Raw genomic sequence first — 23,694 nt, 5'->3', positions numbered from 1 at the left:
TGCTTCATCAAAGTAGAGAAGAAAACCTGATTTTAAATTCTTGAATCTGTTCCATCAAGTCCTCCACTAGATTATAAGCCTCATGAAGGCAGAAACTTTGCCTGCCATGTTCACTGTTTTATCTCCAATACTTGGAGAATGCCCAATCCATAGTAGGACTTCAATCAATATTTATTGAATAAATTAAAGAATTAATTCCAAAGTTATCTTTGTGACTCTCCAAAACCCTCCTAATCTGTCCTGCAACTTTCCTCTCCTAGAACTGCTTATCTCACCCTCTCTTGCCTCCTTTGTGCATTTACTTCATCCTCTAGGCTCTCTTTTACTTGTATTTCCCACCCTTACCCTTCCATTGCCCCTTTCCACCAGCCTACAGACTCCCAGATCTCCCCAGGCTAAAACACAATTCTGCTTGGCTCCCCTGCTCTGGGGCACTAGCTCAATCTCTTTTTATTTCCACCAAACCTCTTAGAGAACCAGTCTGCACCCTCTGCCTCACTCTGTGAGCAGATGCCAAATTGCTGATCCAACCCTGTATGCCCTGGCTCCTTGCAGGCTGCCTCCTGCCCCCACCAGTCTTCTAAAATGATCTTTAGTGACTAAATCTAATGGCCCATCCTCAATCTTCCTCCTCCCTCTTTTCTGCAGCTCTTGATATTTTTATCACCCTGAAACTCTATCTTCAGCTCTCCTGTCTCTATAGAGCTCCTTAATCCTACATTTTGACCACCAAATCCCTAAGCATGTTAGTTACAAGTCATATATGTGCCGTCTTCTATTCTCCAGACACATTTTAATTATTTTTCTATGCACTTCTGGACATTTTCCATGATTTCTATGTTTCTATGTTGGAAGTAATTAGAGAAGCTCCTGGTAGTTGATAATTAACAAGTAATTAAGAGGGAAACTATCTCTGGCAGAGCCTTTGTGGCAACTCTAAGATGTTCTGCAGGCTGTTCTTACCTCTTGCCTGAGAACCTCGTCCACACTACCATAACTTCACTCTACTTTAATGGATTGATGAGAAAGCTGTAGGGGATATACTCAGTCCTAGATCTACCTCTTCCCTGCTAGTTGACTTTGGACATGTTTCTGTCTCTCAGTTTTCTTATCTGTTAAATAAGGCTGATCCTGCTGACTCTGTTGCTTATTGTGAGGCTTAAGTTATTTCACATAGCACATGGCACATAATAGGTGATCTGTAAGTGGTAGCTAACTGATGATGACAATGATGATTATGAATGACTCTCAAATCTCTGTTCTTAGCCTTCATCCTGCATTTCCAACAGCCCATGGGTCCCCTATCCAGCTATTCAAAGCCATTGTCTTTCCCCAAACCAGCTTTCAATGACTTCCTTATTTGCCTAATAGCACCTTGGCTAGATACCATCCAGTTGGGAAACCTTTCATTTGTCCTTGGGTCCTCCTTTGCCCCATCATCTACATATATCAGCCTCAAAGTTCTATAGCCACGCCCCCTCCCAATATCTTTTGCAATCACCTTGACCTTTCCACCAGACTGGTGTCATGTGGGCTTTCTTTGACTCCCCACCTGGACCACTCCAGCAGTCTCCTCACTGCCTCCCTGCTTCCTTTTCATCCCCACTATCTACCTTACACCCGATTGTCCTGATCACTGCTCTCAAAAAGCAGGTATAAACACAGGCTTTCTGTTGCTGGAGACCAGTGCCCAAAAGAAGTATAAATGCTTCCCCCTGACAATCTGGCCCAGCCTACCTCCGAAAATCTACTACACGGAGTCCATGTACACAGCAATTCCCCTCTGCTCAGCTCTCTCGCTCTGAGCATTTGCTCAGCAATGTTCTCCCCACCCTCAAATCCTACTCTTGTCCCCTCCCCTCCAGGTAAAACTTGGCTCCTTTCTTTAATACCTATCTCCAGTGTGCCTCATCCACAAAGCCTTTTCAGTCCCCCAATAGACCAGGTCTCCCTGCCTTGGGTCCCATGGAGAATGTTTATTTTTCCATTAATCTTTGTGATATTTGTCTAATCCCTCCTTCTCTCCCCCAAACTCCAACAGAGCATATGTTATTCGAGGTCTCAGATATGTCTTACTCATCCTCTGACCCATGTATTGCACCCGGCACAGAGCCTGGCATGGAACAACTGCTCACTGTCATGTTTAAATTCAGTTGTTGGCTCTTCTCCATTTGTTTCAATGTATTGAATGCAACCATCTCCCATTTATTCCAGCTTTGTGCCTGCTGCACCCCCCAGCCTGCATGTCTCCCCACTACTTCCTTTCCCAACCCTCAATGCTCTCTCTGCACCTACAGACTGGACCTACAGTCTCTGCATCCCTGGTGCCCAGCACTGAGCCAGGGCCATGGTTGGGACTTAATAAATGTTTGCAGACATGAACTAAACTGAACTCTCTCTTATGTTCCAGGGGAAATAAAAATCCAGGCTCTCTTCCGGGACTGGGCTTGGAGTCAAATGCTACACACCGCCCCCCATCTCGTGCTTCCCATAGGGATTGGGGTCTTGACAGTGCCTTAGGTCAGTGCCACCCACCCTAACCCTATTCTTAAGCAGGGCCAGGCCAGAGAGTTGAGAGATAGATGTGGGAGGGAGGGGCCTCTGGGCCAAGGAGCAGCTCTGTTCACTTCTCTCTAAACCCCTTGAATCATGGGTAATTGTGGCCTTCCTTCATCCCAAGAGAGCAATCTCTCTGCCTCTGCCAGAAGAAGCAATGGAGGGGGCTCTGGGCTTAGTCTCTAATGAGCCTCTCAGTGTTAATTAGAACATGCTTCTTCTTTTGAGGTTGTTACTGAGAGATGGCCGCCAAGTCAGGGTGGGGAAGGAAGCAGCTAGCTAGAGAGCCACCGTGCTGAGGAACCTGGGGGAGGGAGGTGGGGATGGGGATGGGGGTGCTTTCTTCTGATGTGAGCAAGGATTTCCTCTGATCCAAGATTTCTCAATTGAGAACATTGAGACATTACCTGGAAGAAGCCTGCAGGACCTGGCAACGCAAACCTTACTGAGGCTGAAGAGCAGAGGCGGGGGAGGGCAGAGGGACCTAGGAAGTGCTTGGGGCAGCCCAGGAGAGGTCGGCCTGACTGGGAAGGATGTGGTCCCTGTGTCTTCTCTGTGTGCCCACTGTCCAAAATACAGAAATGCTCAACATGGCAGGGCACTGAGACCTGTCCACCAGCAGGGCCACCCTTGCGGACCTTCCCTGATTACAATCCGGTAGGGGTAGTGGGCGCTGCAGCTCAGCTACTTCTAGGTCACAGATGCCCTCAGGTGAGCTGCTTTGAACCCCAGCTGGGCTGCTGTCCTCTTCGGTGCTCCCACAGTGCACTGGGTGCCACTTCCATGGAACTATCCTCCACTGTAACAGGAAATAGTGGCAGGTGCTAGGTTAAATTCCTAGATTGTGAAGTTCAAGTCGTGGCTGCACGAGGGATGACCCATACCTGGGATGTATCCTCGGGCAAGTTACTTTCTATCACTAAGCCTTAGTCTTCTCCTTCTTAGATGGGGAGAGTAATAGTACCTCACTCACTGGGATATGGTGCAGAGCTGAGGACATATTGCACGGGAAATGCCTAGTACTATGCCCAACACATAGTGCCCTTCATGCCAGCTAGTCCTGGTTACATGTCAGTGCCCACCACTAGGTTGTGGGCTCCCTGAGCACAGACACTGTGTCTTTTGCATCGTGGTGTCCACAGGCCTCTCACAGGCCCTGAACAGAGCAGCTGCACTGAGTGCAATTGAGCGGAGGGAACCCTGATGTGCCTCGCCATCAGCTGGTCCCCTGGGTTCCCTCCTCATTCCCATGGTAGAGCTCTCACCTTCAGAGTGGGCAGGTCCTCAGATACATCTGGTAAACCCCTCCTTTCACATCATAGTTATTAAGATGAAATGAGGAAACTGAGGCCCAGAGAATTGGAAGCCAGCACTTCTCCCCTTGAGAGTTATCCCATAGTGAGGCCAGACCCTGAGCCTTGGGTATAGGGGACCCACTGGGGAAGGGGCTGCTTTCCAGAAGAGACATGGCTCCCATCCAGGACCCTAATTTGGGGAACAGGACCTGGATGCCGCTGACTGCAGCCCCATGGCCCTGGTTGGACAGCACAGAGAGCTATGTAATACGGACATCTGAGATGGGCTCCAACAGTGGCAGGAACAGGATGCAACTCTCTAGAGAGCCTCAATGAATTTGGAAATCACCACAGCCACTTTCCTAAAAGGCCTCCCAAAGCAACCTGCATGTCCCTCAAGGTCGTAGTTCCAAGGTTCATTGTGAGGGAAGTGAGCGAGGGGAGAGGGAGCAGAGGACGAGAGAAGCTTGCAGGAGGGCCTGCTCACTGTGTGACTATGGGGAAGGTACTGGGAGGCGGGGAGAGGAGGGAAGCCTGGGGCAGGCCTCATTCACGTATTCCTTCAATACTGAGCATTTCCTAGGCACCAGAGCCTGTGCTGGGTGTAGGAAAACAATGGCGGGAAAGAGCAGGGCAGCACCTAGTGCCCAGCTCTAGGGAGTGTTTGCTCCTCACACAGACTATGAAGTGAATAGCACCCCTGGAGGTGTTCAGTGCACAAGCTGCTGAACTCCTTGATAACCCTGAGGATGACATAGTTCTTGCCTTAGAGTGGAAGAGCCACCAGACAGTGCAGCACCAGCAGTGGAGCACCCAGTGAAAGCATATAGCCAGGGTCGGAGAGCAGCGCTGAGACCTGAAGTGTGAGGAGAGATCACCCGGGTGAGGGTGATTGGGGGACAGGTGGGGAGTATTCCCAGCAAACAAAATATGTGAAGGTCCAAAGGCAAAGGATGGCATGGAGACAGAGAAAGGTAATAGGAATGGCTGGAACCCTGAGTGGGCCAGGACATGGAGTGATAGAAGAGCCTGGAGAAGAGTTTGTCCTACATGTATGAGGGGCCATGGAAGTACCATGGGGGGAGTACGATGATCTTTATAAGGAGGACTCAGCTGCAGTGTGGAGATAGGTTGGGAGAGGCACAGCCTTCAGGGAGCTCTGTGGGGGTTTGTCCAGGGGTGCAGGCCAGAGATGGTAGTGGGCTGGCCTAGAGTAGAGGCAGGAGGTGGCAGGATAGGGTGGGATTTGGAAAAGAGTTGAGAGGTAGCATCAGTGGGGTGTGGGGTTGAAGCAGATGCAGGGGAGAGAGAGGAGCCACAGAAAGTGACTGGGATTCTAGACTGGCTGATGGAGTAGGGCTGGCAGGTTTGGGGCCTGGGGGAATGATGCTTGTCCAAGATTCCTTCCAGCCCAAGAACTATAGGATTTGTGTGACTGGTGCAAATCATGGGATCAGAATACTAAAACCAAGATCTCAAAGAAAACTAGAGTCAGGTCCTGGCTGAAGGCTTCATGCCTATCCCCATCCCCCTTCAGGTCACTGAGTTATCATTTTCCCCTTTTCATCTTTCCAGCATCTTCTTCATCGGGCACCATGTCCAGCACTGGGGATATAAGTCAGGTGCCCTGTTTCTGAGAGGGAGTCAAGTAAACAGGAAACGATGATATAGGGCGGAACAGCTATGACAGGGAACCCCTGGCTATGGGAGCGCTGAGACGGGGCATCTAGTGCAGTGTAGGGAGGGCGGGGAGAGCTGCCAGGGGGAGGAGCATGGAAAGTGAGTCCCAAAGCAAGAGGAGGAATGATGGAGGCCCAGTGCAGAAGTGTCGAGGGAGTAGGAGCATCAGCAGTGGAGGCAAAGGGAACAGCATGTACAAAGCCCCAAAGAGATGTGAGGCAATGAGGCCAGAGAAGTTAAGGAACGTTTCCAAGGTCACATAGTTCATTTACAGAAGAGAGAGGAGCAGAGCTCAGTCTCTAATAAATGTGTGCCATGTTTTTAATCACTTTGCTCTAGCCTGTCAATCCCTTTCGCTCCTTTCTCCTACCTCCAGATAAGCTTGGCCCAGAGAGACACCTGAGCCAGGGAGGTGAGCTCCTTCCCAGGGCTGGGTCCACCTCTCATGAGGATCCTGTCACCTCTACTAACCCTCACCTTTCCTGCTCCACTCCTGCTGGCCTGATGTGCAAGCCCATCTATTAGAATTATGTCATGTCCACTATAAAATGTGTCCATGGGCCCTAGCTGGTTTTGCTCAGTGGACAGAGCATCGAACTGTGGACTAAAGGGTCCCAGGTTCGATTCTGGTCAAGGGCACATGCCCAGGTTGCAGGCTCAATCCCCAGTTGGGGGCGTGCAGGAAGCAGCCAATCAATGATTCTCTCTCATCATTGATATTTCTATCTCTCCCTCTCCCTTCCTCTCTGAAATCAATAAAAATATATTTTAAAAAATGTGTCCACGGTACTAATCAGAACCTGTGCACTCTATCTCCCACCTCGTCATCAGCATTAAAGGAATTCTCCTGCCCAAGCTGAAGCATGAGTTTTCTGTGCTGTTATTAACTGGACACTCCTTAAGTTGAACTGTAATCTCTTTGTGGAGAGACCATGTTTCTTTTCTTTTCGTACCCTCCTTCCTTGTTGCTTTGCACATCATAGTTATTAAAAAATATTCACTCAGTGGGCCCTTACTATGTCCAAGACACACTGCTAGATGCTGGGGGGGGGGGGGTAAAAAGATGAATAAGAGATGGTCTCTGTGCCCAAGGAGCAGAGTCACGGGGAATTGAGAGGACTTCCTCATCCGGGCCAACTGGCCACTCCCATCACCCCATGGTGTTCAGATGGGCTGTGCTGCAGCCACTGCACAGACTCACTACCTCACAAGCAAGACATTCTGAGTTTGTAACAGCTCTAGTTGTTAATCAAGCTAAAATCTTCCTCTCCTATAGCTTTCATACAGTGGTCCCACTAGTTTTGCCTAGAATGACAGAAAATACATCTACTCCCTTTACCACACGCCAGCTCTTCCATACTTAAAGCTTGTCTTCATGTCTACAGACAGTCTCACCATATGTCTCCAGCCAATCCTGGAGAATCCTACAGAATTCTCATTTCCCCATTAAATGAAGCCCCAGAGCCAAGCACGGGCTCCAGACAGGCCCAAGCAGTAGCCACTGTGGGTCTCCGCGCCTGCTCCCTATTCTGGGGCCTTGCCTCCCCTCCTGGGAAGGCTGCTGTGCTCACTTCTTTGGCAGCTGCTTCACCGTCTGTTGCTTTCAGTGAGCTGAAGCCCTAAGGCCTTTCTCCAGGACCAAACCTGCCCATCTTATACTAGTGCTGTGGGCTTTTCAAAGCGAAGAGCAGAACTTTCGATTTTTTTCTATTTAATTTGACTTATTTCACATAAACCATCTTTCTATCCTGGATTCTATCATCAAGGTATTAGCTGTCCCCTATTAGCTGTGTCATCAGAAAGTTCTGCCTCGTTACAATGATTGAGCCAGACAGGACCAAGGATAGTGCCCCACTCACCTTGGAAATGGCACTGATGGAAAATAAACGGTTTTGAGAATTCTGTTTGAGAACAATCCACCTGATTATATTGTGATCTAATCTACTTTCTATCATGTCTGCATAGCTATAATAAGAGATTTTATCAAATACCATTTGAGAGCCAGGTGCACCGAACTGCAGCTGGCCCCGGTCCAGGACAATAGCTTTGCATTGATGCCTAAAGAAAGACATAGGTTGGTTTCGCTTGATTCAGTTTTATTGACCTTTCTATTAGCTTCCTTTCCCGAGACTCACCTTGTCCACTGTTTTAAAGTTTGGTTCTTTAGGACCTACTCATTTCAGAGCAAAAAGGACCTTGGAGATGATTCAAGATCTCATTCCCAATTTTGCTGATGAGAAACCAATACCCAGAGTGCTTAACTGGCATTCCTGAAGTCACAGCATTACTAGAGCAAGAACAAGGCATAGCAACATCAAGTCATAATGTCTTTCTCTAAGCACATTCATACACGTGTGCATATGGACACACACACATACACACACACACATGCATACATACACACATACTTATAGATCTCCCTTCAGGTCTCTTAATTGTCCACCAAGAAAAACTGTGGCATTATCATTTAGGGGTTCAGCTGGGACCCCATAACTGATGACTTTCTCCTCCTGCTTCACAGAACAGAAGATAAGGCCTAGAACCCCTCAAAGGGACTTTTCTTCAGCAGGGAAGCTGTGGACTTCCCCCAACCTGGGTTTACCTTGGGAATCCTCACTCTACCAGGAGACCACTGTCTTTGAACTTCATTTGAGCCTGTGTGTGCCTAGGCATGGGATTGCCCCTTGAGTGGGCATATAAGCTAGGCTATCTCTTCTAAGTAGTGAGTGGAGGTGGGATTTCCCCAGAGAACAATAGGCCACTTGCCTAATGCTGTGTGGGGCGGTTTAGGCTTCCTCCATATGGTGAGAGGAGCAGAGCCCTGGACACACTGCTTAAGGGCCTGGCATTGCAAGGGCGTGACCCTACCATGTGGAGGCTGGTTACATTGGAGACTGGGCTGCGTGGAAGGGCAGATTACTTAGCTCTTTTTGAGAGAACTCGTGGCAAAAAAGATGCAGTTGCAGCAAAGGTGGGCCCAGATGGGGAGATCCCTGGTACCCTGGACAGCTCCCAAAGGCAGGGCCCCTTCACCACCCTTCCCACCCCCCTAGAGGCCCTGGGTACCTGTTTATTCTTTAGGTCAAGGGAGAGTTCGTAATCGGAGGCAGCAGGGGCGTGGGAGCAGAGCGCTGTCGCCAGGGCAGGCTGCTGCCGGCCAGGGGAGGCCCCGCGGTGGGGGCCAGCCCTTGGGGAGGCACCCCCCGCCCCTGGCCTCTCCTCCTCCTCCTGCAGCTCCTGGGCTTGAGCCTTCGGGGCATGGGCACTGGGTCTGCCGGCTGCCACCACGGAGTCCTCCATGCCCCCACTGGCCTGGGCACAGGAGCCGTCACTGTGAACAAAAGGCAACGGTGCTCGGTTGGCGGAGAGTGGGACAGGGTGCATGTGGGTGCAGGGGTGGGGGGAGAACCTGGTCAGTCTGGCAGCAATGGGCCTTTCTAGTGGTGAGGGCTGGTGGAGATGTCTCCTGCAGTCCCCTCTGGGGAGGGGTTCTCTTGGCATGGAATAGCCCCAGGCAAGGAGGAGGACCTAAACTTGAGGAGGGTATCCCACATCGAGGAAATAAGCAGCTATGGCCAGAGCTCATAAACCTCTACTTAGGAGCAGTAGTGCAGCGTGGCAAAGAGGAGATTGTCTGGGTTAAAATGTGGGCTCTGCCTCTTAGTAGCTAGTGGGTCTCTGAGCAGATTACTTAACCTCACTGAACCTATTTCCCCATCTATAAAATGGGCATAATAATAGTATCTACTTCATAGGAATGTTAAAATTCTTAAAACAGTGCTTGGTTCATGGTAATTGTTGGGTAAGTCTTAGCTATCATAGTTATCAGATACTTGGCTTAGATAGTGAGGAGAAAGCTGTCCCACACTAGACCAACTCCCTCTTTTGTCCAAAACGAGTCTGGGGAAGGAGTCATGTTTACAGGCCTGGCTGGGGCAAAAGCCCCTTCAAGGCAGGTGGGTGCCAGCTTTTCTGGGCTGTATCTGTGAAGAGGAGGGTTCTTGCCCTGCTGGGTTTGGGAAGCATCTGTTCTCTGGGCCCTCCTCTTCTCCCGTGAAGCTACCATACAGGTTGAGCTGTAGCTGCTGCCTGCCTGCCCACTATAAGAAGACACCTGCTAGCTGGACAGCCACACCCCAGCCTGCCCTGGAGTGTTAATGCAGTTAGGTTTCTCCCTTCCCCAGTCAGCCTCCAAGTTCTTCACTTCCCTCAAGGCCCAGTGCTAAGTCACCTCCTGCATGAAGCCTTCCCAGGTGACTCCAGCTTTCACTGCCCTATCTGCTGGAATACTAGGAGCTGTGCTTAGAGAGTCAGTGTCTATTTCACAGAGGAGAAGTATCATGGCTCACGGTATGGGCTCAAATCCAAGCTCTTCCACTGTGTGGCTTTGGTCAAGTTGCTTTTTCTTATCTGTGTAGTGGAGATACTAGTGCCTAGCTTACTGAGTTTTGGGGGGTGAGTGTAAAGGAGTCAGTATATGAAAGGTGTTTAGCACAGTTCCTGGCAGAGTAAGTTTTTAAAAAACATCAACTCCTGTTTTCCCCATCTGTCCCCTCCCAGAGGCCAGGACCTATATTCCACCTGGTTCTCTTCCCGCACTTAGTTCTGAGCAAAGGATGAGTGCTCAATAAATATTTGCTGATTATAGAGTTAAAGAGAATCCAAGGACCAGAGGATGACCTCTGGAGTGGACAGTGACAGAAGGCCAGGACTGAATGGGACCCTCAGGTCATCTAGTTCACTCTTCCAGTCTCCCTTTTTCACAGATGAGGAGCAGGGGCCCAGGAGGTGGCATGAGCCTAATTAGAGAGCCAGGCAACATCAGGACTTGCTTATTTCCTCCATGGCTTTGCCTCCATCTAAAATGCCCCAAATCGTACTAGAGAGGGGACCTCTTCCTGTTGCCTCCACCCAATGTTGGAGCCTCCTGGTGTTAAGAATAACTAGGGGCAGAGTGAAGAAGCCTCTCTTCACTAAACCTCCATCTGTCCCCTCAGCATCCCCCAGATAAAGGAGAGCTCATTGACTTTCCCTGGAACCAGGAACCTCAAACTCCCTAAGGTACCCTTCTTTGCTACTGTGCATTCCTTTGCTCTGTCAATTCTTGTGTGGCCACCAATGAAGCTACACAGTTGGATGAGCTCTAGATATCTGATACGAGTTTCTTTTTAATTAGTATCACCAGGAGGTTCTTTTCAAGCTCTGACTTCAACTCCTCTTGCTTAAAGTATAGGCCCGTTCTTCCTTCGGGGCACATGGAAACAGCCCTTTCCCTCTGTGAGCACAGCCTGCCTCCAGATTCTGGAAGGCAACATCCAGTCTCCTCCATCTCCTCTACCAACATCCATCTCCCCCACGTCTGTCCTTGGAACTGACAGCCAAGGTCTCTCCACCCCAAAAGGTTTCAACTCTTTAGAGACTGGTGGCTACGCAGGGCTACAGGTATCTTTAAAACTAGCCCTTTGTTTTGTCTGATTGCTAGAGTGTGCTTGGCAAGAGGTTCTGCGGAGTTGATGCCACTCAATAGCAGGCCTCAACCAGCAACACTAGAGGCTGGTAGATAAATATACCAGCTTCCTCCTCCCTTGGGCTAAACAACTCTGAGGTGCATTCCATGCCATCTCCCCAAAGTGCCCAGTGCAATGGAGCTCTGGTTGGCCAAAGCAATGATCCAATCATTTAATGAATTTGTTTCCTTCTTTTCTGTGTCTCATTCCCAACTCTCCTATTGACACATTATAAAGTTACCTTGCCCCAAATAAACAACTTATGTTAAAACAAAACAAAATTTTGAAATAGCCTTCTGTGTGGGCCACCCCTCTGGATATAGACAAGGGCTCTGAGGCCTTCTCACCTGAATTCATTCACAGGGCCTAGGAGTTAGGCTGCCCCCACTGCCATCTCCAGCACATACACATGTGCACAGATGCATGTGTGTTTGCCTGCGTGCACTCATGTCTGTGTGTACATACACACAAACTCGTGTACACACAATGTTTCTAAATATCTATGAGGCTTTGAGTAATTCATGTCCTCCTCCTGGGTCAGTTTCTTCACCAGTCACATGAGGGGAGTTTACTACTCTCTCAGGACCTTCCAGCTCAGACATTTTGGGAGCTTGGGTTGCAGTGCCGAGACCTGTCCAGCCAGGCCCACCAATTCTAAGGTTCCAGGCTCTCTACTGGTAGAACCAACTCCCACCTATGTGCACAGGGACCTAAGAGACTGTGTTCCTCACAGGTATATGACTAAGAGTGTAGAAAGAGGACCCAGTCCTTGCCTTCCTTCCTTAAACTTCTCCACAGACTTGTGTGTTAAAAGGTGACTATGGAAGCCCAGGACTGCTGTCATCAGTATGTATGGCAAAGTTTAAGGTTATATAATGGAAGGCAAAGAACACTGGCTTTGATTTCAGGAAGACCTGGGGTAGAACCTTGGTCTGCTACCTACTACATGACCTTGAGCAAGTTATCTAACCTCCTCATCTACAAAATGGGCATCCTAATAACTCTTTTGCAAGATTTCTGTGAGAAATAAATATGGTTTGCAAGGCACCTAGTACAGTTCCTGGCACACAGTAGTCCTTGTTAAGTGGTGATGCCAGTGGTAGTTGTATTCTGAGCTGGAACCCTCCAGCATGGAATCTCAAAAGAATCCCAGAAAAATAGCATGAGAATTCCTAAGTGGAAAGGGTTCTCAACATTTAGTCTACCTGTCAACCTTCATGAAACAGAAACAATAGAATTTGTGTGTGTTTTTTATCAGACCTCCTGGCCTTTCCCAGCCCTCCAGACTAACTCCCAGGGTGTTTAGGGAGAAGACTGAAGATGGGCTGGCTTCCTTGAGGCTTCCTCCCACCTCTATTCTCCACCCATGGGAGCAACAACATAGTGAAGGGCCTTGCTCTGGAATGTCACCAAGTCATGGGACCCATAGAAACCCCATGGCCTCTGAGGAATCTGTCTGTATTCACCACCTACAGGTCATTCCTTTAACTGTAGCCACCACAGTGTGGGCATCCCTAGGGGGGCATTGGTCCAGTGCCTATTGTGTGGATTTGTGCTTTGGTCACTTTATCAAAGAGCAGTGGAGGCCTGAGTGTTCAGTACCTCTATTTAAAGACTGAGCATCAGGAGAATGTTCCCAGCCTCTATTTCCCTCTCTGCACTCCACCTATAAAAATAGTCCAAGGAAAGAGGTTTTAATCTTCATCTTAGGCTGTCATAGCTGGAAGGACTATCCTTCAGTCCATAGTCTCTTATGGAATTGGCAGCCCATTGTTCCAGCTCCTGGAACGTCATTCCTCCCAAGACCCAGTCTGTGTGTCCATTAAGCTTCCAGAGTTTGCTGGGCTGATCTCACATCATGAAGCTGCCGCCCCAGTGGGTCAGATTCCAGGCAGCCTGGCACTTGAACAATTATCATTCGGAATTTACTCTGTGACCTGCATAGCTTCTTGCAGCCCCTCCCTTGAGCTGCTGGAGGGGGATCCTGGTAATCATAGCTGTCTTAGGCTCCATGTCCATCTCCAGAAACAGAATCTTTGAATGGCAGCCCACTAGTCTGGGGACACTTAAGGTCACTGCTGACATATGGGAGATGCTAGTCACAAGAGTCTTCCCTGGGTTAAGGCACCCATTTGAGAAGGGGAATGTGAGTGGCACCAAAGTGAGAGGTTCTTAGAAGGTTTTGGTTGTGCCCACATGATATTAGGCTGATACATATACAGGAGTCCAGGCCATCCATGGAGGTTATTCTATGCATGAGAACATCGGATTTGAGTATGGGAAATGAAAGTCTTTGAGAAATTGAGAAAACAAGAGTTGCTGAACTGGAGGAGGGCCACTCATGTGGAAAGCCAGCTCGTGTTCAGAAGGATGCTGGGTGCCTGCTGAGCATGCTAGTCCTGGCGCATATGCAACTGCCCTGGGACTCCGGTGACCACTCCAGCCTATCTATCATGTCTGCTACCATAGTTGACTTCCTACAATGCAGATGCTTTGATATCAATTCTCTGTTCAAAACCCATCTGAGACTTTCCAGTGCAGTATTGCTGGGATAAAGTCCACCTATGCGGCACTCAAGCGCATTCATGATCTTATCACAACCTCCCTTTCCAGCCTTATCTCCACTGAGTGACTAACCACTCTGTCCACACTGAAACTGCCAAGCCCTCTCAGACCACCATGCCCCTCACATGACTTCCTTCTGCTTGAAATGCCTTCTCATCTTCATGCCCTTACCCTACCACCTACTCCTTTCTTTGACTTTGACTCATTCATTGCCCCCAGAAAGAATCCATCCACCCTCTAGTGTGTTCTAATAATTCTAGGCACTTGCCTCTATTCCAGCAACAACCACTTCACACTCTAATTTTTCAATGAAGTGCCTGTCTTTCTCCTCCACTAGACTGTGCCATACACATCTTTTTCTCACAGGTGCTTATCACAGTGAGCTGGCTGATGAAGCATGCTTAATAAATGTCAAATGAAAGGATGGATGGATATGTGGGTGGATGAATATCATTTAATCTGTACTACTTTCCCAAGGGCAGAGCTACTGAGTTGGGTTTGGTGATGCACCACCCAGACCCTCCTTCAAAGAATGACTTCTTCATTCAGCTACAAAAAAAGAATGAAATCTAAAGAACATAATAAATGAACAAATAGAAGTGACTTCCTGTTCGGCTTTGGGAGTGCTGCTGGAGCCTGCCTTCAGTAGTCAGCCCCATCTGCTACTTCAGGACTGTCTCAGCTGCAGAGAGCTACTTGTCCCAAAGTCACGTCCAGGGCTGTCTGCCTTTAATGACTAATTGAGGTGGTGATATAAAGGCTCAGCCATTTCAACCCAACATGGAGTAAGTTGATAGGTTGTTCTTGTTCCAGAGCTCGCGGAGGATTGGCAACGTCTTCTGTTGCATCTCTGTTGCATTTGCGTTCTCCCTTTGCCCCACGCTGTGTTCCTCCCCGCCCTTCCGTGGGTGTTGATCCCGAGTGCATCCCCTAGTAATCATTCGGCACCCGGAGCTCAGAGTCAGCTTCCTGAAGAACCCAGTCAGTGACGGATACCCAGCTTTTCATTTCCTTCCTTTTCCTCAACACCAGGATTACCCTGGTCTCTCTACCCTCAGATCTGTGAACATTTTTGGGTTCACATACCTTTGATAAGTACTCTGGGCTCTCTTCCCGGAAAAGTGCACATTATTTCATGCATGCCAAATTTTACCTCCACAATCAGAGGCCTTGCAGACTCCGTGGACCCAGGCTAAAAACACTATTCTGAAGAGATGATCATGGATGATCTTCCATATGCTGAGGACAGTGCCAAGGGCTGCAGGCAGCTCTGCCCATACAAAGAAAATGTTTGTACCACACACCACAGAGCTTCCAGACACAGGTCACTACTGTCCTCAACCCTGAGGGAATCCTCGTTCACAAGTAAGAAAACTTGAGTGGCAGGAGACCCCTGGCTTTGCAACTTACTAACTGGGTGACCTTGTGCAAGATACCTTCCTTTTCAGCTCTGCAGTTTTCTCATTTGCAACATGAGGATGTAAATATCTCTCTTCCAAAAGAGTGATGAAGGGAAATGACTTCCTAGATTGGCATGTGGACCACCAGGGGAAATGGAGCCTTTCTGTAAGAGGAATGAGGGAGAAGGAGGGCATCTGCCAGGAAGCTGAGTGCCTGTGAGGAGCTGGAGGGGCCGGAACTAAAGGGCTGTGTGAGAGTGAGGAGAGGGTCTGGGCCAGGGGTGGGCAAACTTTTTGACTCGAGGGCCACAATGGGTTCTTAAACTGGACCGGAGGGCCGGAACAAAAGCATGGATGGAGTGTTTGTGTGAACTAATATAAATTCAAAGTAGACATCATTACATAAAAGGGTACGGTCTTTTTTTTTTTAGTTTTACTCATTTCAAATGGGCCGGATCCGGCCCGCGGGCCGTAGTTTGCCCACGGCTGATCTGGGCTCTGCTTGGAGAGAAAGTGTCAGGGGCAGGGGTGCCCAGCCTCAGGCTTCCATACCAGAGGCTGGCTTGGGTGGTGGTGGCCCTGGGCACAAAGGTGGAAAAAGGAATGAGGAGGACTATAGGCCCAGCTCTGAGGCTTGTTGGTACTGATGGTGGTGGGCTGCTTTCCCATGGGCGCAGTGGCTAGAACAGTAATTACTAGAGACTTGCTACAGTGTTTTGAAGGCCACAGGCCTCCTCAGGCTGGAAGATTCCCCCACACTAGATTATCCCAGACTCGGCCAGCTCTTCTTAAAGCTCTCCCGGGACGAAGAAACGAGGCATTTTCCAGACAAAAAGCTAGTAACATGCCTCACATCTCGAGATTTCTCTCCCTTGTCCGAATCAATAAAGTGATCAAAGGCGGTCAGAATAAGGGAACAAGGGAAGCTAGGTACCCTTCGAGGTTCAGGTGGTACTGGGGAGAGTTGAGGTGAACCGAGGGCCAGTGTTAAAAACAAATTCACTCTGGGCTGCTTCAAAGCACAGGCTGGAAATGCTGCTCGAGGTGGTGGAGAGAGCACTGGGAGTCGGGGTCCAGTCACCTCCGTTCCGCAGCGTTCGGATAACCTTAGGTACCGTCTTCTCTCTGGACCTCTTTCCTCACCATGAAATGGGCAGTTCGAGCAAGTTGCTGTGACATCTGGAAGGAAGGGGGGCCAGCCTCTTCCTTCTCCCCTTCCTCTGCACTGGCCCAGGGCCCACACGCACCTTCCCTGTTACGCCCACCAGTCAGCCCTCCACATCCAAGGACACAGCACCAGCCTCCCCCTGCCTCCCTACGTCATTTAATCCACACCAGCACCTCCTCCGGCCCTGGCTCCGTGACCTCCATTATTTGAGCTGAAAGCCAGGTCTCAGAATAGAAACCCCTGGAGGAAGGCAGCTGCGGCTTTCTGGGCTCATCCACTTGCAGACGCTGTCCTGACTTCATCGGTTTTGACAGAAGAGCCTCCCTCCCACCTCCCAAGGGCCCTGAGAGAGTAAGTTATTCTCTCTCCTGTCGGCTCCTTGGAGACTCCCGCCTTTGGTCTCACGGTTGTTCCAGAAGGCGGTGGCCAGTCTGGTTTGTCTGTAGGGCTTTCTGTCAAAGGGATCTTAGCAATTCCCTGAGCTTGTGCCTGCCCCACACCCAGGCCCACAATACCAAGGGGCTCACTCCAGGTGGGCAGCCTGTGCCCAGACATCCAATGTAGAAGCACCCCTGCTTAGCTCACTCCACAGTGGAACATTAGCCCCTGGGCATGTCAGAACCTGGCACGCCCCAGAGAGGCCTTATCTAGAAGCTTCCTCAGGACAGCGCCTTCACAGGCTCCCCAGCTGGTCATGCTGACTAATGCCATCTTATTGCCCCCGGAATCCTCATATTTTTGAGTGCTTTATTTTCTCACAAATAGGCATGGATCTGATAGCAAAATCAAGCTCTAAGGACATCCTCCCTGTTCCCTGCCCCCTACACACACACACACACACACACACACACACAAACAACAGTTTCAGAAATGCGTGCTTCTCTCACCCGGGCAGACAGGCTCAGTGTGCACCCGAGTGTACCTGGTGCACTTTTATGTGTGCTATGTGATTACCCCTAAGATGGGATATTTCCTCCTCCCAACGTTCTCATCTCACCAACCTTGAGATGAAGCTCCAGAACGGCTCCCCTTCAAACTCTCCTGGGACACATGACCTAAGTCAGCAACAACTGGTACAGGCAGCACCTAATACAGCGGTTCTCAACCTGTGGGTCGAAACCCCTTTGGGGGTCGAATGACCCTTTCAGAAAACACATATATAATTACATATTGTTTTTGTGATTAATCACTATGCTTTAATTATGTTCAATTTGTAACAATGAAAATACATCCTGCCTATCAGATATTTACATTACGATTCATAACAGTAGCAAAATTACAGTTATGAAGTAGCAACGAAAATAATTTTATGGTTGGGGGTCACCACAACACGAGGAACTGTATTAAAGGGTCGCGGCATTAGGAAGGTTGAGAACCACTGACCTAATAGTTACAGCCCAGTGAACTCTGGTTTTCATTTCATTTTTTCTTTTACTATGAACTAGTCTATAATGCGAATATGAAGAACATACATGAAGTATAAAGGAAAATATACACCTGCACCCAGCTCGAGGAATCACCCATCAGAAGCCTTAATGCCCGTGTGTTCCTCCTCCCTCCTCAGAGGGATCCCTGTCCTGCACCCATGTTCATCATTTCCCAGCTTTCTCCTCGGGGCAGAGTCCCTTCTGTCTCTGTGTAAGCATGGTGGCTGCTTGGCAGGAGCACACGTGTGCACAGTGTGCTGGGTGGGAGGCTCAGGAGCACTCCTGGTCTTGCAGACCCTAAGGGGGTCAGGAAGCCCCTCCTTGTGGTGGCAGGACTGCAGAGATGGCCCGGGTCTGACTGCAGCTGGGTGTGCCCATTACTTCAGCAAGGAAGACTTTCAGGAAAGAAAATGGACTTGTCCCTTAAGGACCCACCCCCCTACTGTCCCTTTGTGGCCTGGGTGTGTAATGATCTCCAAATGGACTATGGTGACTGTCGGGAGCCACACGGGTGAGGCTGGGAGAGGTGTGCTAAAGAGAGACATCAGCTGTTTAGCATCTGGGAGCTGGGTCCAGGGTGTGAGAGCCTCAGGGGTCCCTGCAAGGAGGGAGCGCAAGAAGCTTCAGGCAGTGTTGGCCAACTCATGATCAGGGGCAGTACTATGGCAGCTCCAAGTGTGGGCTCGGGGCTGGGCTGCCTGGGTCTGAATGCTGGCTCTGCCTTTCACCTACTGTGTGGCCTTGGGCATGTTGCTTAACCTCCTTGTGCCTTATTTTCCTTTCTATGAAAGAATTAGGTAGTGATATATATATCAAGCACTCAGTAAGCCCTATATAAGTAGTAACTATCTTTTTTCTTTTTAGGATTTCCAACATGCTATTTTGCTAAATATGAGAAATTGTTAAAAGTGCTCTTTAATTTTCCTATCTATATATATAAAAGCCTAATAGGCTAATCATCCCTCCAACCGGTGGACTGTTTGACCAGTCGCTATGATGTGCACTGACCACCAGGGGGCAGATGCTCCAACTGGTAGGTTAGCTTGCTGCTGGAGTCCAGCTGATCAGGACTGGGCGAGACAGGCTGGACATGCCCTGGAGCTCTTCCACAGTCCCTCCCCTGCCTCAATTGATTGTGCACCAGTGGGGTCCCTCAGCCTGGCCTGTGCCCTCTCACAATCCGGGACCCCTGGGGGGATGTCGGAGAGCCAGTTTTAGCCTGATCCCCACAGGTCAGGCTGAGGGACCCCACTGGTGCACAAATCCATGCACCAGGCCTCTAGTAATATTATATATATTATAAAAGAATATGAAAAGTAGGAAGGATGTAATTTCAGAATAAAAAACAGTCCTTTAACTTGAACTATCATTTATGTTCTTGGTGTTTTGTGATAGAATTCTTTAAATGGAGAAGTACTGGACTTTTCTCTATGGTGTAATTACTGAAGCTCTGAGCTAGAGATGATGCCAAGAGGAGCTCACCAGAAGGCAGTAAGGGCTGAGAGGCAGCAGAGTGTAATGAGATGAGACTGAGAACCAGACAGACCCACTGTGGTTAAAATCTGGCCACTCCCTATCGGTGTGGCGTTGGGCTAGTTCCTTAACTTCTCTGAGCCTACTTCCTCGTGTGTGAAGGTAAGATGCTTGCCACATGACTTTGCTGGGAGAGTTAGCAAAAGAATGTCCATTAAGCCTCTGGTACCAATTTGATGCTCAGTAAAGGTAGGTTTCCTACCCTAATCTGGGCCAGTTGTGCTTCCCCACCTCCTGGCTCACAGGCAATTGCTCCCTGGAGAACAAAGACCTGGTCTTGTCCTTCTTGAATCTGTCATAGAACCCTGTGATGCTGACCTACACAAACCATGTGCGCATACAGCCCAACCCAGAGGCAGGGCATGAGACCTAAAGTCCCTTCATTTCACCCTCCTCCTCGTGCAACCCAGATCAGTCTTACCTCACCCCAGAGTAGATGTTTCTTTGGTCCTGAGCCATTTCCAGGGAAGGATATCCTTCCAGCTCCTCACAGGCTCAATTTCACTACGTGCCAGGGGAAAGGGTCTCTGATAGCCCACAGGTGCTTATGGTGGTCAGGTGTGTGCTTGCCAAAACAGGACACAGAGATAGAAATGGCAGAATTACCTGTAGCGTAGGCTATAGCTCTGGACATTCATTAAGTTCCTATGTAGCAAGATTCCTATCTGTTTCCCTACAGTCACCTTCCTTGTCTTCACCTTTCCTACTCGAAGTTCTTCCTAATGTCTAGCTTCCGTCTTCCTTGCTGCAGTAGAAACTACTCACAGCTTAGAGTACGAGAATGGCCCTGCTATTTCCCACATGTTTGTGGATTTCAAAAGTGTTTAGGAGAAAGGGACACTGCAGGACACACTGGCTTTGGGAAGAAGCCCCAGAAATCCCAGCTTGGGGAGCCCTCCACAGGCAGGGCAGGCGTCAGGGCCAGGCCATAAACCTCTCCCTGAGGGGTTAAACAACCTCCTTCTCTTAGGAGAACACAGTCAAACTGGCAAGAAGATTTTCCTGATAAAAGTGCCTCTGCTCTTAATCTCATCCCAGCCTGCACTCTGACGGCCTGGTGCAGGGAGAAATCATTTCCTCTCCTGCCCTGACGTCTAGAAAAGCTCTTTTCCCAGCCATGGCCCTGCTTGATTGGCATTCATCTGGGCCATTAGCTTCTCTGGTCTCTCCCCGCAATTAGTCCCTCAGTTCTGAGAGCCTCTTTCTCTCTCTGATATTGGGCTCTTTCCAGCCAACACGCTATCTTTCCTGGGCTGGGTTTGAATAGAAACATCTGAAACACTGCTTCCTCCTCATCCATGCCCATTGCCCGTCATCCAAAGACAGAATGAACCCTCTCTGTGAAGGGCGTGGCTCAATGACCCCAAACAACTGCAAGGTAGTATATCCCCGGCTGCTTGTCATACCAGGGGCTCTGCCACTAGGTTCCCACGCCCTGAAGTACTCAAGCCATTCTCTCTAAATTGAGTTTCTAGACCCCTTCTCCTGGGACTCCTAGATCTTAACTGATTTCCTCCTCTCTGCTCTTGAAAATCCAGCTTTAAAATAGCTAGCATTTACTGCGTGCTGACTATATGCCAGATACCTTGCCATGCATCATCTCATTGAACTCTCCCAACCACCCTAAGAGGTAAGTGGTATTGTGAGCCCCATTTTACAGATAAGAAAATTGGGATTTGAATTGCTCAGTTTTATGTTCTCAGCTGCTCCACATTCTAGTGCTTCCTTGAAGTCGTTCTGAATTGGTCTCATAGCCCAGGGCACTCCTTTACCACCTCCTCACCTGTCTTCCTTTCCAACCTAGAAGGGAGAATCTGTGGAAATCTTCTGGTGCTCAGTCCTCTGTCCTTGGAGTGTTAAGGTCATGCTGACTGTGCACTTCAGCCTCCTTCATCCCCATCATTTCTGCCCTGGGAGTGAACAGAGTGCACCTGGGTCTAGGACCAATGCTAAAGCCGCCAGCACCGGGGTAGGGAGGGGTGAGGGGATACCATGCTCTCCCTGTGGCATTCTGGGGGCACATCGTCCAGACTGCAGCGCTCAAATGTGTGGAGAACAGGGGAAATGAGAGGAGGTGCTTATACAAGGACTGTAGGTTATGAGTGAGGTGAGGTTGTTCTCCTTTTTTAAAATTTCTTTTTGTGTTTTAACAATGAGTAAAACAGAGAAATGAAAAGCCTATCCAAGGCTTTTTTCTCATGTGTGCTCATCCTAGTCTGCACGTTGCCTTTCTCATCTGCCTCTCGGGTCTATTGTCTGTGTCATATCACTTGCCCTTTGTTTTGCTTGTGGCTGTTCCTGGTCTCCCCATGTGTATGTCTCATCCTTGGCCTGGGCACAGTGCCTTCTTATGGAATCGCTGCCAGAGGGGCCTTGGGGCTTAGACAGCACCCCTCCCCCCATCACGTCAGAGCTGAGGACACTGAGGCACAGGGAAGGGGCATTCCTGGTCTAAGTGAGGTGGTGCAAAGCCCCGGCTTCATGAGGACTTCTACCTCGTTCTGCACTTGACCGGCTGTGAGACCTTGGGCAAGGAAGCTTTCTCGGGTCCTCGGTCTCCTCTGTTCAATAGAGGGCCGCTGCACGCCTTGGCTCGCTTCCAGCCATGACATCCTGAGGTTCTAAATGAACAGACGCTTCTCTTTGCTCCCGCTGGCACCTGTCCTTGCCGGAGACAACAACACATGCCAGTCTTCCCTCAGACACAGCTGTCTTCCCCGTTTTGCTTTTTAATTGTCACAAAAGGAATCTCTGAAAATCTCCTTTCTTAAGCCGTTCCAAGGCCCCTGAGAGGCAGTGACGTCTTCAAGGATGCCTGGTGTGATTAAATCACTCTTGCTATAGATCAAGATTATTTCCTCTTTTTTATTTTATAAAATAAATTTAAACCCTTTTATTCATACATCAGAAACACTTATTGGAATTATAAATTATGTTCATGGTCATAGTACTGGTGAAAAGTAAAGTAAATTCATAGTATTGGTTAAATGAGTGAGTAAAGATGCTCTTTCGGAGGAGAAAAGCAAGACAAGAAAAGCACAGGAGATGGTGAAAAATCTCTAGGCCTGCGAAGAGGAGTGATTCTCTGGGAAAGAGAGAAATATATATAGCCACAAAACTCAAACAGGAAGTTTTCGGTTAATGAAACAAGAATTTCTTTCCCAGAAAATTGTTCAAAACTCTACATTAATGAAGGCTGACTGAACAGAGATACCCAGACATTCATTGTGGTATATTTCACTCTGCTGTTCTGAAAGTGTTATCTTTAGTTATGTCTATTTCTTTAAATAATAAAGTCTAGAGCTTTTTTATCCCTAAAAATGTCATCTGGGTCATCTCTCTCCGCAGTCTGATTGCTCTGACGTGTTTACCTAATTTGCCTGGAGTCCGAAAACAGCCTCATGCACAGGGTGGACGGGCAGGAAAGAAAGGCCAGGCCTTCTCAACCCTTGATGACAAGCCAAGTTCTCTCAAGGAGCTGGCCCTGAGCAGCCTGCTTCCTGTGGCTGGGAAGCGGGAGCCAGCTGTTCACGCCCAGCCTCACGTTCACTTCCTGTGCCTAAAAACACCTCCCTTTGTCTTTTTAAAACACCTCCCTTTGGTTATCTGACTCCAGTGTAGAAGCTGCAACAGATGCTTGGCTCAAATCTTCACTCTGCCATTTACCAGACCTTGGATAAGTCATTCATTATCTCTGGTCCTCAGTCTTTGTTTCGAACATGGGAATAATAATAACATTTTATAAGCTTTTAGTGAGAACGACATAATACTTGTGTCGCACCTAAGCAAGTGCTCAATAAATGACAGCTTGTATTCTCCTTCCCTCTCCCACGGGTGAGGGACACAAAATACAACTAGTGGGAGGAATTCTCCGATCATCTCCAAATGCCGCTGACAGGAAGTTGTCTGTCCTCCCTAGCAGCTCTTTGAAGGTGGGCCCCGACCTAGCCTCACTCACACGGTGTAGCCCTCTGCTCAGCCCCATAGTTTCCTAAGTACCCTCTGGTGGCAGCCTAGGCCTCACGAGGAGACCAGTTGTAGAGGAAGGCTCAAGGCCTGGGAGGGAAGATACACAAGGAAATTGGCTGGACAAGTACTTGACTCCGAACACGAGTTTCACAGCCCAGCTGAGGAAAGTCCTCTGAACAAAAGGTCAAACATCATGACAAGACAAAGCTTCCCGAACACTTGCTGGAAGTAGTGTGGGTGCCCACTGCAAGGCATCACAGTGTTTTGACATCTCTTGTTTTTGTGCCTACTGAGTCTGGCAGGGAAGACACAGCTGGAGCAAAAGGCATGGGAGGTGAAGTGACAGGCCACACAGTTCCCTGGGAACAGATTTCACTAGCTCTCGGATCAAATTCTGCCATCTTGTGTGGCACCCGCAGGTAAGGAGCCCAGCCAAGGTGGACTCTGCTTAACTACACGAGATCATCAGAAGACTGGCGAGCACATTTGCTCCAAAAGCCCAAATAAGAAGGAGCAGCCCCTCCCCTAGCCCTGCTGTGTCCCACACCAGACAGAATCCTCAGCCTCCAGAGTCCCACGTGGGCCAAGCAGGCA

The 23,694-nt window shown here is 49.1% G+C and overlaps 1 protein-coding gene across 5 annotated transcripts in view; it reads right to left on the bottom strand.

Moving 5' to 3' along the window:
* Positions 1-23,694, bottom strand: part of IQSEC3 (IQ motif and Sec7 domain ArfGEF 3) — a 102,701-nt gene that overhangs the window by 39,151 nt on the left and 39,856 nt on the right. For 4 of the 5 annotated variants that reach the window (XR_009451285.1, XM_059683900.1, XM_059683901.1 and 1 more), the window contains exon 3: positions 8,598-8,862. The exons of the other annotated variant lie outside the window; for it this stretch is intronic. Coding sequence is in view for 3 of the 4 variants with exons in the window: in XM_059683900.1 (XP_059539883.1) it covers positions 8,598-8,862 (265 nt within the window). In the remaining variant the exon portion in view is untranslated. The remainder of the gene's footprint in view (positions 1-8,597; positions 8,863-23,694) is intronic. 5 annotated transcript variants of the gene reach the window in all.

This window comes from Myotis daubentonii, chromosome 2, assembly GCF_963259705.1.
Source record: "Myotis daubentonii chromosome 2, mMyoDau2.1, whole genome shotgun sequence".
NCBI lineage: Eukaryota > Metazoa > Chordata > Mammalia > Chiroptera > Vespertilionidae > Myotis > Myotis daubentonii.
This window is presented reverse-complemented; position numbering and strand designations above follow the sequence as displayed.